Source organism: Sus scrofa, chromosome 15 (genome assembly GCF_000003025.6).
Source record: "Sus scrofa isolate TJ Tabasco breed Duroc chromosome 15, Sscrofa11.1, whole genome shotgun sequence".
In the NCBI taxonomy this organism is placed as follows: Eukaryota; Metazoa; Chordata; class Mammalia; order Artiodactyla; family Suidae; genus Sus; species Sus scrofa.
This window is the reverse complement of record NC_010457.5, coordinates 80,432,888-80,447,078: the sequence shown is the minus strand read 5'-3', so window position 1 is coordinate 80,447,078 and position 14,191 is coordinate 80,432,888. Positions and strand designations below refer to the sequence as shown.

Sequence of the window (14,191 nt, the reverse complement as noted above, 5' to 3'; positions counted from 1 at the left end):
ATTAATTAGTTTTGCCACAGTAATTAATCTGGTACTAACAATAATATAGTAGTTATCAGCCATTACTTAGTAAATATTATCATTTTTAAAATCCTTTCTTTTGCTTCTTTAATCCCTTTTTTTTTTTTTTTTTTTTTTTTTTTTTTTTGTCTTTTTGCCTTTTCTAGGGCCGCTCCCGTGGCATATGGAGATTCCCAGGCTAGGGGTCTAATCAGAGCCGTAGCCAATGGTCTACGCCACAGCCACAGCCACGTCTGCGACCTACACCCCAGCTCACGGCAACAACGGATCCTCAACCCACTGAGCGAGGCCAAGGATCGAAACCACAACCTCATGGTTCCTAGTCGGATTCGTTAACCACTGCGCCACAGTGGGAACTTCTCCATTAACTTACTACTGTTGATATGCTCTTTCTATGGAATCTGAGGATTTGTTTAATAATTGACTCCTCACCAGATCTGAATTTCACTAGTTTTTTTGCTCTACCTCATTTATGTCAGCTCCCTTCACTAAACCTTTTTTTCTTTACAAAGATAAAGGGCTACTTGTAAGATACCTATTTTTTTCTACTGGTTTTTAGAGCCTGAGTAGCATTGTTATCATTACCTGAACAATTTAAAGCCCTAATCATAATAAAGGTCAGGTGGTTTTTTTTTTTTTTAATGAGTTCAGTAATTTTCTTGAAAAGTTTACTCAGCTTGTCAGTCTTTTTTTTTTTTTTTTTTTTTAACATTTCAGTGACCTAATACGGAAAGCAAAAACAGAAGTTATAATTGCAACTTTTTTTTTTTTTTGGTCTTTTGTCTTTTGTCTTCTTAGGGCCGCATCCACAGCATATGGAGGTTCCCAGGCTAGGGGTCGAATCAGAGCTGTTGCTGCCGGCCTACACCACAGCTTATGGCAATGCTGGATCCTTAACCCACTGAGCGAGGCCAGGGATCAAACCCACAACCTCATGGTTCCTAGTCAGACTTGTTGCCACTGCGCCAAGATGGGAGCTCCATAACTGCAATTTTTATAAATTTTTTTTGTGAGAAAATTACTCATAGGACAAAAAAAAAAAATCAGAGTTTTTTCCCTACTAATTCCTGATGTTTGAAGTATTTCTAGAATATTGTTTCACTTTAAGTAATTCCAGGTTGAATTTTTGATTCTTTCAATAACATGCCCATAAGTAGTCATGCAGAGAATATGTACATGCAAATGGATATACCTGGCAGGAGAAGAATAACCTAATGACAAGCTCACTAGAGCAGTTTGGGGATCAGCATGCTTTGACATCAAGTGAATGATGCATTTTTTTGTTTCTTCAGTTTGGTGCTGCCACTTCTGTGCAGAGAAATGGTGGAACTCTTGGACAAGGGCGACAATGTAGTGAACCATACAAGTTTATCAAATTATGCATTTCTGTATGGTGTCTTTCCTGTAGCACCAGGAGTGGCTATCTTTGCAACACAGTTCAACATGGAAGTAGAGATTGTATGTATATACTACTTTCTAAGTTTGTGTGGTTAGTAAAAAAATGAAATTTTGAAGCAGAAATCTACATTCCCTTATGAGAATTTGAGATCTGCAAACTGCCTTGTTGTAAATAAGGAGGTGTTGGGTAACATCACCTAACAATAGAGTTATTTAATCTGGGGGTCTTTATTCCAGCCATGACTTTTTTCATTAGTCTTTTTTAGTTTCAAGTATTTTAATGCTTTTATTATAGTTAAGCCTAAAGGTTATTTATAGAAGAGTAATTTTTGAAATTTGAGGGAAAAAAAATCTGTATTATTCTTTGATAATCCAACTGTTGGATGCAAAACACTACAGAATCAACTGCAGTAAATAACTACATCAGTTAACACCAAAGAGTGTCTGAGCATATTGTACATGTTATCCACAGCATTAGAGAGATGTTTTGGAAATGTAATAAGAAGGAACTAAACTGTTTACTGAAGATTATTTCACTAAATGCCTTAGTGTGCTGTGACTCAAGTTTAAGGAAATTGTTTGAGTCTATGAATCTTAATTTGATTTCATTTTTGCAGATAACCTCAGGGATGGTAATAAGCACCTTTGTGTCTGCACCTATCATGTATGTTTCTGCCTGGTTACTGACTTTTCCCACCATGGACCCTAAGCCATTGGCATACGCCATCCAGAATGTTAGTTTTGATATAAGTATTATCAGCCTGGTCTCCTTGGTAAGTATATTTCGGTGTAAAAATGAATGAAAATCACAGAGTGAATTTGAGAATAGCTTGGTAACAGAAAGTTAGGGAGTAGAAATCTAATTTCTTATGCAATAGAGAAAGCTAAAGCCTGCCCATAAAATTTAATATCAGCCTTCTGAGTTTCGTCTTTCCAATTGGGAGTTAAGAGTTGTATAACAGACAAGGCGTGAACTTTAATCAGACCTGGATTTGACTCCTGGCCTTAGCACAAACTAGCTGTATTTCTCTGCAGAGTTACTTAAACTTCTCTAACCTTCAGTTTTCTCAACTGTAAAATAGAGGTCACCCATTTCCATGGTTTGTTTTTAAGGATTATGTGAGACAATATATGTGAAAAGCATTCTGCAAGTGGTGAATCACTATACAAATACTAGCTATAGTAAAATCACATTGTTGGAAGGGATCTTTGGGATCAAGGCAAAAGGTGCATTTAATGTTAATGAAACTTTGGATATATCTAGCTCAAATTAAATACACTTGGCAACTAGAGTGTCTTATAGGTTGAGTTGCCTATTGAACTCAAACTGTATTCTGGCTGAAAAAAAAAAGACAACTTTTGTTGTTAAGGGAAGGGAGGTAAGGATGAATATGTATACTGGCAACAAATAAATGCATGATTCATGTAATTTTTAAGAAATTTCACTTCTGTTACATATTCTTAAAAGCTATGGCCATCGATAAGAGGGCAGGTTGAGGGGGAGAGACAGTATAAGTTTTGATTGACAATGAGGTGACAGAAAAGAAGGAAATCAAACCAGCGTACTTAGCTGACCACTGTGTATTCTTTTAAATATGAAGAATGCAGAAAATTAATCTTAAGGTGGTTGATGTATGTTTGAAATAAGACAGCCTGGAATTTAGATACCTCATGAGCCAATATGGTAGAATCAAAAAGGGGAAATTTAGGCTGGTGCTTTATAACTGCATTTCCCACTAAAGTTCTTTTTCTGAATAGCTGGCTGAGAACCTATGCCCCAGCCCTGCCACCAAAGGTAGGGAAAATTAGACCTTGGCCCTAGTCAAGCATTAGTTCTTAAAAGCCCTGTCATTTAAAAAAAAGAAAAAGAAAAAAAAGAAAGGGAGTTCCCGTCGTGGCGCAGTGGTTAACGAATCCGACTAGGAACCATTAGGTTGCAGGTTCGGTCCCTGCACTTGCTCAGTGGGTTAACTACCCAGCGTTGCCGTGAGCTGTGGTGTAGGTTGCAGACGCGGCTCAGATCCCGAGTTGCTGTGGCTCTGGTGTAGGCCGGTGGCTACAGCTCCAATTCAACCCCTAGCCTGGGAACCTCCATATGCCGTGGGAGCGGCCCAAGAAATAGCAACAACAACAACAAAAAGACAAAAGACAAAAAAAAAACAAAAACAAAAAAAAACCCTGTCATTTTTGCAGTTAATTTACCATAAGATCTCTCCATGCTTTTTATTTTACTTTGGATGTGGATTTACCTTAATTCTCTTTGGGGGAACTAGACATATTAAAGTAAATCAAATGTTTTGATTCCTTCCCAAATTAGAATAAAAAAATTCTTTGATTGAAAAAGTCTAATCAATGAGTTAGTTAATAAGTAATTATAAAGATTAAGAAACCTGAATAACTTTTGAATCTTTGTCTTTAAGATCTGGTCTTTGGCTATTCTTCTTTTGAGCAAGAAATATAAACAGCTTCCTCATATGCTTACAATTAATTTACTCATCGCTCAGGTTAGTAAACTTACAGATAATTAGAGCTATGTTTTTCTCATTGATTATACTACTGGTAGGGAATTCCCTTCGTGGCTCAGCAGTTAACGAATCCTACTAGGATCCATGAGGATGCGGATTTGATCCCTGGCCTTGCTCAGTAGGTTAAAGGATCCGGCATTGCATGAGCTGTGGTGTAGGTCACAGATGCGACTCGGATCCAGTGTTGCTGTGGCTGTGGCGTAGGCCAGCAGCTGTAGCTCTAATTCTACCCCTAGCCTGGGAACCTCCATATGCCGCGGGTGCAGGCCTAAAAAGCAAAACACCACACAACACACACACACCACACACACACACACACACAGTACTGGTAGAGAAGAAGATTGCTTTGTACAATTAAAGTCAAAAGTATTTTTTTTTACCGAAACCAATTACAGTTTGATTATAATTAATTTATGCCTAATTTAATAAATCTTGCAATGGGTCTTGAGCTATATAAAGTTGAGACTAATAAAGTCAATCTTCCATATCCATAGGTTCCAAATCCTCAGATTCAACCAACCATGGATCAAAAATATTAGAAAAAAAATTCCAGAAAGTTACAAAAAGCAAAACTTGAATTTTCCAAAAGCTGACCACTGTTTATGTAACATTTACATTGCATTTGATATTATAAGTAATCTGGAGTTGAGTTAAAGTATATGGAAATTGTACGTAGATTATATGCAAACACTACAGAATTTTATGTAAGGAACTTGAGCACCTTCAGATTTTGGTTTCCTTCGAGAGGTGGTTCCTGGAACCAGTTCCCCCCCAACACCCCCATGGACAACTGTAATGACATTTGATGATAATTTTGCATTTTTAATAGAATTAATTGAATCATTAAAACTTGAACTCTCTTATAATCTTATTTTTCTAGTTAAATCTTTGCATGCATGTCTCAAATTATAATGGAAAGAAGTTTAGTATTTTCTATGTAAACCTTAACTAAATACAAGGTTAACATGTAGAATGTTGTCATTATCTGTTCCAATTAAATATGTGTATTGTTAAAGCTCTATAGAAAGTTTTTTAATCACAAAATTTGAAGCTTTAGTATAACTAGAATGCAATAATTAACTACTCAACAATAATTTAAAATGAATAATTATAATAGAGTTGCTGGGAATAAAACATATGAGTATGACTGACTTTTTTTTATCATTTTTCCTTCAGTCTATTGTCTGTGCTGGAATGATGATATGGAATTTTGTTAAAGAAAAAAATTTTGTTGGACAAATTTTGGTGTTTGTTTTATTGTACAGCTCCCTCTATAGCACTTACTTATGGACAGGTAAGTGGGATCATGAAGAGAAATTTAAGTCCCCCTCTTCTCCATCAATGGCCCCAGCATCTTGTGATCTGTTTGAGGTCTAGTAGTTCAGGCTTAGGATATTTGCTTGGGCAGTGACACCCACCAACACAGAGAGTCTGCAAAGTTGTGTTCTGTTTCCTGATCACTCTGTTTCTACCTTGGCTCAGGTAGTTTCCAGTCACATAGCCTTTTCCTTGGGGCCTTGGGATCTAGGCCACAGTCAGCACAGCTTCCCTTTGGAGATACCAAGGGGGCAGGCACTGAAGGCAGGGAGGGCAAGGAAGGAATGGGCAGAGGAGGAAGAGGCATGTAAGGTGTGTCCCAGAGCTCACTATTAGAATCCAACTGAACTGAATGAAAAATTCTGGCAGTGCCTTAACCAAATGACTTAACTTTTGCAGTCTTAAGTTTCCCTGTCTATAAGCCTGGATTATCACTTTACAGAGTTGTTTTGAGAATTAAATGAAATACGAGTGTTTATGCTTGGTACTTGGTAGGAATAATACAAATGGAACTGTATTATTAAATAGAGGGAAAAGTGGTAATATGAAAACAAGAAAAATAAGGGAATAAAAGACTACCCAGTAAGAAGACATTTTTTCCATTGTGGCTCAGCAGGTTAAGTACCTGACATAGTATGCATGAGGATGCAGTTTTGGTCCCTGGCCTCACTCAGTGGGTTAAGTATCCAGCATTGCCACAGACTGCGGAGTAGGTCACAGATGCAGCTCACTTCCAGTGTTGCTGTGGCTGTGGCATAGGTCAGCAGCTGCAGCTCCGATTTGATCCCTAGCCCGGGAACTTCCATATGCTGCAGGTACAGGTGTAAAAAGAGAAAAAAAAAAAAAAAAAGGATATGTAAATAGGAGACTACCCAGTAAGAAGACATTTTTTTTTTCTTTTTTAGGGCCACACCTGCGGCATATGGAGGTTCCCAGGCTAGGGGTCAAATTGGAGCTGTAGCTGCTGGCCTGCACCACAGCCATAGCAACTCAGGATCCGAGCCACATCTGCAACCTATACCACAGCTCACAGCAACACCGGATCCTTAATCCACTGAGCAGGGCCAGGGATCGAACCCTCGTCCTCATGGATACTAGTCGGGTTCGTTAACAACTGAGCCATGACAGGAATTCCAAGAAAACATTTTTCATTTCAATTGGCTCCAAAAAGTATGTTCAAAATGTTTTTGCAAACTGCTTTTTTGAAGAAACACAATCATTTATTTGGATGTGTACACTCTAGTATGTTTGTGAAACATTAAGTCTGGTTGATTTGTATTTATATCACAAATGCAAACCTATAAAAATGGCACATAAAAGGAAATTGTAGAATGGTAGCACTAGTTGTAGCCACTATTAGGACGCAGGTGTCAGGAAGTGGCTGAGAGAGAGAGGCCTTTGATTTCATGCCTTCAGGATCAAAAGCAGGACCCATCTAAGGCAACAACCTTTTGAAGTGAAGCAACAGTGTGATGAAGGAGGAATTAGAGAATGAATTCAGTGCAAATAGGAGAAGGTGTGTGCTTTTTAAAAACAAGGACACCTTGCATAGCATGAGTTTTCATGAGATGTCCAGTTAAAAGAGCCTAAAGACTTTATTCCTAAATACAGATCAACCAACTTGATCTCTAATACTTAGGTTAGTTAAAGCTAAACTGGTAATGAGAATAAGAGAGCAGTAAGGAGATCAATGTCAGAAAGCCCCAGGTTTCTCTAAATCCTACCAAGCATGCATACTAAAAGCCCTCCAAAGAAGCTGTTCCAAATTCCCTGACCCCGGTGAAGGTGCCCCTTAACCTTGAGATTATTGATATAACAGAATTGTAGACCTAAAATGTCATTTTAAGTCATCCTTTCAGCCATCTGCAATTTTACTCATTTGCAAACTATCTTCATAAATTCTGCCATAGCTGCATACCACTTGTTCTTTTTTTTTCCACTTAAAATTGACTCACTTTTTTTTTACTTTAATAAATTTAACCTTATCTCAGTAAAATCCCAGGTTTCATGTATTAGTTAAAGAATTTTCAAGCACAGGTTTTTTGGTTTTTTTTTTTCCTTTTTAGGGCCACAGGTGTGGCATGTGGACGTCCCCAGGCTAGGGGTCAAATCAGAGCGACAGCTGCTACCTACACCACAGCCACAGCAATGCCAGATCCGAGCTGCATCTTCGACCTATACCACTTATCGCAAGGCTGGATTCTTAACCCACTGAGTGAGGCCAGGGATTGAACCCGAATCCTCATGGATACTAGTCAGGTTCTTAACCCGCTGAGCCACAACTGGAATTCCTCAAGCACATGTTAAAATAAACACATAATTGGTGGGAAAATGGTCACCCTTGTGCCACCTATAGTCTTCACACTTTTGGAAACACTAGTCTAATTTAAGACTTTTATTTTGCGAAGAGTTTTAACTGATTCAGGCAAGAGCTTTCACAGCTTCATCAGTGAGAGGTGCAGGCTTAGATTGGGCCTGTTCTTCCATGTCACTATTTTCATAAGGCAGGAATGGAATGATAAACATTGTGAGGAGTACCCTCACTTGTGTAACACAGTTGGCATTCTTTTGTGATTGGTTACTTGTTTCCTTGGACTCTGAAAACCTGAATTTAAGTAATGTGTGGGTCCCCCATAAAGAAAAACAAGTCTAAAGGATCTCTGTTGATTTGTATTATTTTTAGCACAGTGTAACTTAATCTGTATATATAATCTTAAATCTAGGTATGAATGCCTTAAATACTGTTAATATATAATTTTAAAAGGAAAGCAAATCCACCGATTAACAAAACTACAAATTTAGTAATTAGCACCATTAATTGACATGACAGAGAATCTTATTTTGCTAATCTGAATCACAGCTTGAAATGTAAAATGGAACTCAAAACTCACTTCTCTAGGTAGAGTTTTTTAGGTTGGCCTGCCTTTACTCTGATCATGGTTTATGACCTGGTTATCTTACCGCTTTTTTCTCTTCAAACTACCACAGTAACACTCATTTAGACTGTGTGTTGTGATGTCATTTGGCCTTCACTTAGCTCAAATTTCATATAAAACCAGATATAAGCCCTGAAATAATGAGACTGTACTCTGGTTATATAAGATGGCCATTGAGATGATTCTTATTGCAAATATACCAAAAAGACTTAACATTCTCCTTAAAATTCCAGACACCTAGGTGTGCACAGATCTGAGTTTCAGAAACAGAGCTGAAGGACTTACCGTCTGTCAGAAGCCTGGGTTTCTAGTTTTGCTCTGCCCTCTGCTGGCTGCGCGGCTTGTGCCACCCCTTTTTGTTTACAAATCTATAAAATGAAAGTGTTCATTTAAAACAGGGGTTCCTTCCAACCGTAAAGTTCTGTTTCTACAGCTACGTAGGATTTATTACATAAGATGTTATTTCTATAAATAACTGGGTATAATGCACAAGGAAAGCTTAAGAATTCTGAAACATTTGTTTTTGTATTAAGCTTATATTTTTGCTAAGGTACATCATTGAGATTTGGAGAAGTTTCTAAAAAGAAAACCTGTTAAGAACTGCCTATACTTTCTTACATCAGCAGAGTGGGGTGTTTTATTTTTGGAATTGTTCTGTAACTAGTTTAAAAAATTCTTTTCCCCAAATATACTTTGATTACAAACACATCAATCAAAAGAACAAAGTGATGTGGGCTTTAAAAAAAATCCTCACATATAAAACAAGAAGATTGAATAAAGAAACAATATAGGAGAGAAAACATAAATTTCTCTGAATTAAGAAAACTTGCTTCAAAATATTGGGGAAAGTATTTATTTAGAAAAATAAATTCTAGGGCAAGAAAAATAAGACTACTATTGAAAAAGGCTTGTTAAAGTTTCATGAAGTCTGAGCAACATCAGGAGTAATTACCTATCTTTCAATCTCTATTTCTTATTCTTAGGCCTTCTAGCAATTTCTTTGTTTCTTTTGAAAAAGAGAGAAGGGGTACAAATTCCTGTTGGAATCATCATAATATCTGGCTGGGGGTAAGTTGGTGGTTTTCTTTTCTTTTCTTTTTTTTTTTTTTTTGTCTTTTTGCTATTTCTTGGACCACTCCCGTGGCATATGGAGGTTCCCAGGCTAGGGGTCTATCGGAGCTATAGCCCCCGGCCTACACCAGAGCCACAGCAACACAGGATCCAAGCCGCGTCTGCAACCTACACCACAGCTTACCCACTGAGCAAGGCCAGGGACCGAACCCGCCACCTCATGGTTCCTAGTCAGATTCGTTAACCACTGCGCCACGCAGGAACGCCGGTTTTCTGTTTGCTTATATGTTCCCACATACACAGTTACTATCCATCCTTTTTTTCCCCCCTCTCTCTCTAAACCCTTGTTATTACAGAATTCCTGCTCTCCTTGTTGGTGTTCTTTTGATAACTGGAAAACATAATGGAGAAAGCATTGACTCAGCCTTCTTTTATGGAAAAGAGCAGGTGAGAAGAGTTTATTGATGGTTCTGTTCTTGAGAACATCTCTTTCTAGCTTTTGAATGTGTTTTGCTGTATGCACATTAAAACTAATTTGGAAAATCTGTTCCAGTTTATCACACTGGTGATCCTATGTCACTTTAAGTCGCACCTCAAAATGTGGTAAAGGTTTACATGTCTATAAAAAAAGGAAAATGAAATCACAAAATAAGAGATTACATGTCAGTCTGTTTTCAGCTGAGGACTTCCAAATGTTTGAAACTTATTGGGTTTCTTAAACATACTTTTGAACTATTAGAGGAAAAAGTGATTAATTTAAAGCCACTTAATAATTTAGCAGTAATAATCAAAGCCAAGTTCTTGACTTACAGTTTTAGAAAACTTTTTTCTAAAGTTTTTGTTTAGAAAAAAAAGCATCTAGGGAAAGAGTATGATTGAAAAGTTATTTAGTAGGAGGCTTGTGGGATCTGCTGAATTAGAATTTCCCAAGGATGTGTATGTGGGTTTTTTTTTTTAAGAATTGTAGTTGACTTACAAATTAGAGTAATTTCAGGTGTACAACATAGAGATTCTATATTTTTATAGATTATATTCCATTTAAAATTATTACAAAATAATGGCCGTATTTCCCTATGCCGTACAATATATCCTTATTGTTTCTCTATTTTATACAGAGCAGCTTGTGCCCCTTCAGCCCATCTCCCTGACTTGCCCCTCTCAAAAATGTAGTTTTTTAAACTTTCTAAAATTGGTTTTGATTTCTCACCCTTTTTCTTCTGTTTTGTAATTTTGAATTTTATTGGATTATTTTGAGAATAAATAAGATTATACATAAATTTAGACTAGTGCTGGCATATAGTTAGTACTCAGTAAGTATTAGCTCAGTAAGTATTAGCTATCATTATTTATTTTTATTATTGTCATTGATAACAGAGTCTTTAGTTGAAGTACACTTGAACTATGTATTAAAGCAAGCAAAATTTTTGAAGTAAAGAAAAAGTTTAAAGGCAATCCTTTAGATTACTTGTGGAGGAAAGCAGTGACATGATGTATAATGAAAGAAGCATCTAGAAATGTCATTTGATTATAAGCAAACCCTAATTTCTTTGCAAGTAATTTATATTTCTTCCAAACCTTCCTTTTTGTTTGTTTGTTTTGTTTTTTGTTTTTTGGGTTTTTTTTGTTTTGTTTTGTTTTTTAAAAGAACCACTGTTGTAAAGCATTTATAGCTACGGAGATAATGCATTTTCCACCAAAAAAGTGCCCTTAACCTAGCATATTAAGATTATCAAACTGAGACTGTGAAAAGTGGCCTAAAATCTCTTTGCAACATTGGCAGATGATCATCACAGCAGTCACCCTATTCTGCAGCATTGTCATAGCCGGCATATCACTCATGTGTATGAACCGCACCTCGCAAGCAGGACGCTATGAAGGTTTTGGCCAGTCTCAAGACCACAAAGCACCAGAGCCTGGGAACACTGCTTTTGAGGAGACTCCAGCGCCGATAGATGAACCCAAACCTTTTACAAGTTCTATCCCAGAAACAAGTATGATTCTTAAATATAACAAAACTCTTACATGCCTGTATAGCATGTATCCTAAATGTTTTGTTTAAGGGAACTTCCTTGAACTCTCTTGAATATCACAGGTATTTGTGAAATGAAGAACGAATCATAGTAATAGAAAGAGCTTGCAAGTTCATTCATTAGATAATTTATAAATCTTTTGTGAGGATAAACTTTTGTTAAACCCTAAAACTTTCTCTGACCTGACAGTTTAGAAAAAAGTAACAACTGAAGGAAGGCCCTTTCTAGGAAACTAAGCACCTCCCATTTGTCAATTTAACAATGTTGCATCAGGCAAAAACCATCATAAAATGAAGTGAAGAGGCTTGATGAAGCAGGGTCAATGGTGTAGGTTAGGAGTTAGCAATCCACAGTCAGCAGGCTAAATCTCGTCCACTACCAGTTTTTGTATGGCCCAAGAGACAAGAATAGCTTTTATATTTTTGAAGTGTTGAAGAAAAAAATTTTAAAGATTTAAAATGTTTTGAATACTAAAAAAAACATTTTGTTATATTTGAAAGCCATGTGAAATTTAAATTTCAGTGTCCATCACATGTTATTGGAACATAGCCATGCTCATTTATTTATGTATTGTTTATGGCTACTTCCATGCTATATTATAGGTAGACTTGAGCTGTTCAACAAAGACCCAGTTGATTGCAAAGCCTAAAATATTTATCATCTGGCCCTTTATAGAAAATGTTTGGCAATCCTTGGTATAAGTGAAAATATGACCCTAACCAGTGACTTTATTAATAAGTGTTAACAGTTGTTACAAGGTTTGCTTTGTCCATGAGGGGGACTCAGCAATAGAGTATGCATTTTGGAGTCGTTGGTGCATGCACATTTCATAAACATAAACCATTGGGCCAGGAGGTGTAAATGATGGCACATATTTTGTTTATAGAGTTTATGGAGGAGAGAGATAGATGACTAATCTTAAAACTATTCGTTGTAAACATCAGTGAGTAAAGAATGAGCAAAAAGATTTAAAAAACATTTACACTATCTTTATCTTAAAAGGATGAAAATCCCACATATCTTACCATCTTACATTTCTTTCCTTCTTTTCTCCCTTCCTTCGTCCCAAACTGGAAATAGGTAGCAGGGGGGTTAAAAACAGGGATCTGGAGCCAGACTGCCTGGGTTCAAACCCTGACCGCACAATTTACTATTACTGGATCTTGGACAGGTTCCCTGTGCCTTGGTTTCCATATCCGATGCTGGTAATACCCACAGTGTAGGACTGTAGGGATCTCACTACCTAAGACTGTAGTGCAGGTTGCCAACTAAAGATTTACATTAACTCTGCTTCAATCAGGCCTCTTTCATTCATTTTATTGAAGGAATTTTATTTATGGTGCTCGCTAATTTCTTTGTTAGATCCTTTGTGACTATATCATCAGAATTTCATTCTTGTGAATCCTCTTGACCATTTTCTCTTTTAAAATGGAAGCTTGGGAGTTTCCGTTGTGGCTCAGTGATAATGAACCTGACTAGTACCTGTGAGGATGTAGGTCTGATCCCTGGCCTCACCCAGTCGGTTAAGGATTCAGCGTTGCCATGTGCTGTGGTGTAGGTTGCAGACGCGGCTGTGATCTGGCATTGCTATGGCTGTGGCGTAGGCTGGCAAATGCAGCTGGGAACTTCCGTATGCCACAGGTGTGGCCCTAAAAAGCAAAAGAATAAAAATAAATAAATAAAATAAAGTGGAAGGTCATGGATTATGTGTATGTTTTCACTAAAACTTTAAAAGCCACTTTTCACTAAAACTTTAAAAGCCACTTTTCCTAAGAACAGAGTACTTTCTGATCATGCCCAGCATCCTTTGCTTCCTCACTTTCTTTGTGGACTCCTATATTTAACCTATAAACCCATCTACTGTATATCTTTGGACAGGGCTCAAAGACTACCACTTCAGGCTGGCTCTCTATGTCTTCTGCAAATGTTTTACAACCGGCCACAAAGGGCCCGCAATGTGTATGGGTTGTCCTAAACTAAGTGTCAAGCCCAGAGACTTTTGCTGCTACGTCTTTACCTGTCCTTTAAAAATAGCAAATAAACAGTGTCCTAGATGTTCTGTAATCCTGTCACAGTCATCACCAGCAGGAAAACTAGCCATCTTTAGTATAAATGAATGGAGAGCCAGAAGACAGCTATTGTTTATCTCCATAGGAAACCTTCTGCAATGTTTTTACTTCCTTCTCTTATCTCACTTCTTTATAATTTTTTTTTAAGTTATCAGTATAACCTACTAGATGGTAAGTGCTGAGTGAGTTACCCATCATTATCATTGTATAGCTCAGCACCTAGCATGGTGTCAGGCATCCTATACATGTTTAGTAATATTTAAGCGGATGGATGGGTTGATAAGATACACCCTGATTTTCTGAAGCTACCCTGAAAACTGCCGTGGTAAAGTACTTGTTTATTTGCCTTATCATCCATGTTCCTAGGAAGAAGGTTTTTAAACCTGTTTGGTTATTTTCCTCCTCCAAAGCTTGCTCTCTTCTGTTTTGATAGTAGTATTAACACATAACACATAAGACGTCTAGCCTGGCCTCCCCAAATCTCAGTAATCCAAAATAGTTCACTCACCTCTGCCTCTCAATATATATTTGTCAGAGACACATGATTTACACATAAATGTGTAATTATAATTGAAAGGAAAATTAACCTATTTTAATATGAGATCAAAGGTTCAGTTAATAAAAGAAAAGGCCGTATGATCTCTCTTATATGTGGAATATTAAAAACAAAACAAAAAAGAAGCTCATAGATACTAAGAACAAGACTGGAAGATTGGTGATTGCCAGAGGTGGGAAGTAGAGGGTAGGAGAAATGGGTGAAGGAGTTCAAAGGCTAAAATAAAAAAACCAATAAATAATAATAAATAAGCACAGTGTATTACTGA

The 14,191-nt window shown here is 37.1% G+C and overlaps 1 protein-coding gene across 3 annotated transcripts in view; it reads left to right on the top strand.

Annotated features, from left to right (window-relative positions):
• GPR155 (G protein-coupled receptor 155) overlaps positions 1-14,191 on the top strand; it is a 44,845-nt gene that overhangs the window by 15,013 nt on the left and 15,641 nt on the right. For 2 of the 3 annotated variants that reach the window (XM_013990590.2, XM_003133486.5), the window contains exons 4-10: positions 1,314-1,479; positions 2,037-2,192; positions 3,840-3,923; positions 5,121-5,238; positions 9,181-9,265; positions 9,625-9,715; positions 11,049-11,259. In XM_013990590.2, coding sequence (XP_013846044.1) covers positions 1,314-1,479; positions 2,037-2,192; positions 3,840-3,923; positions 5,121-5,238; positions 9,181-9,265; positions 9,625-9,715; positions 11,049-11,259 — 911 coding nt within the window. The remainder of the gene's footprint in view (positions 1-1,313; positions 1,480-2,036; positions 2,193-3,839; positions 3,924-5,120; positions 5,239-9,180; positions 9,266-9,624; positions 9,716-11,048; positions 11,260-14,191) is intronic. The other variant, XM_013990589.2, reaches the window with a different exon arrangement.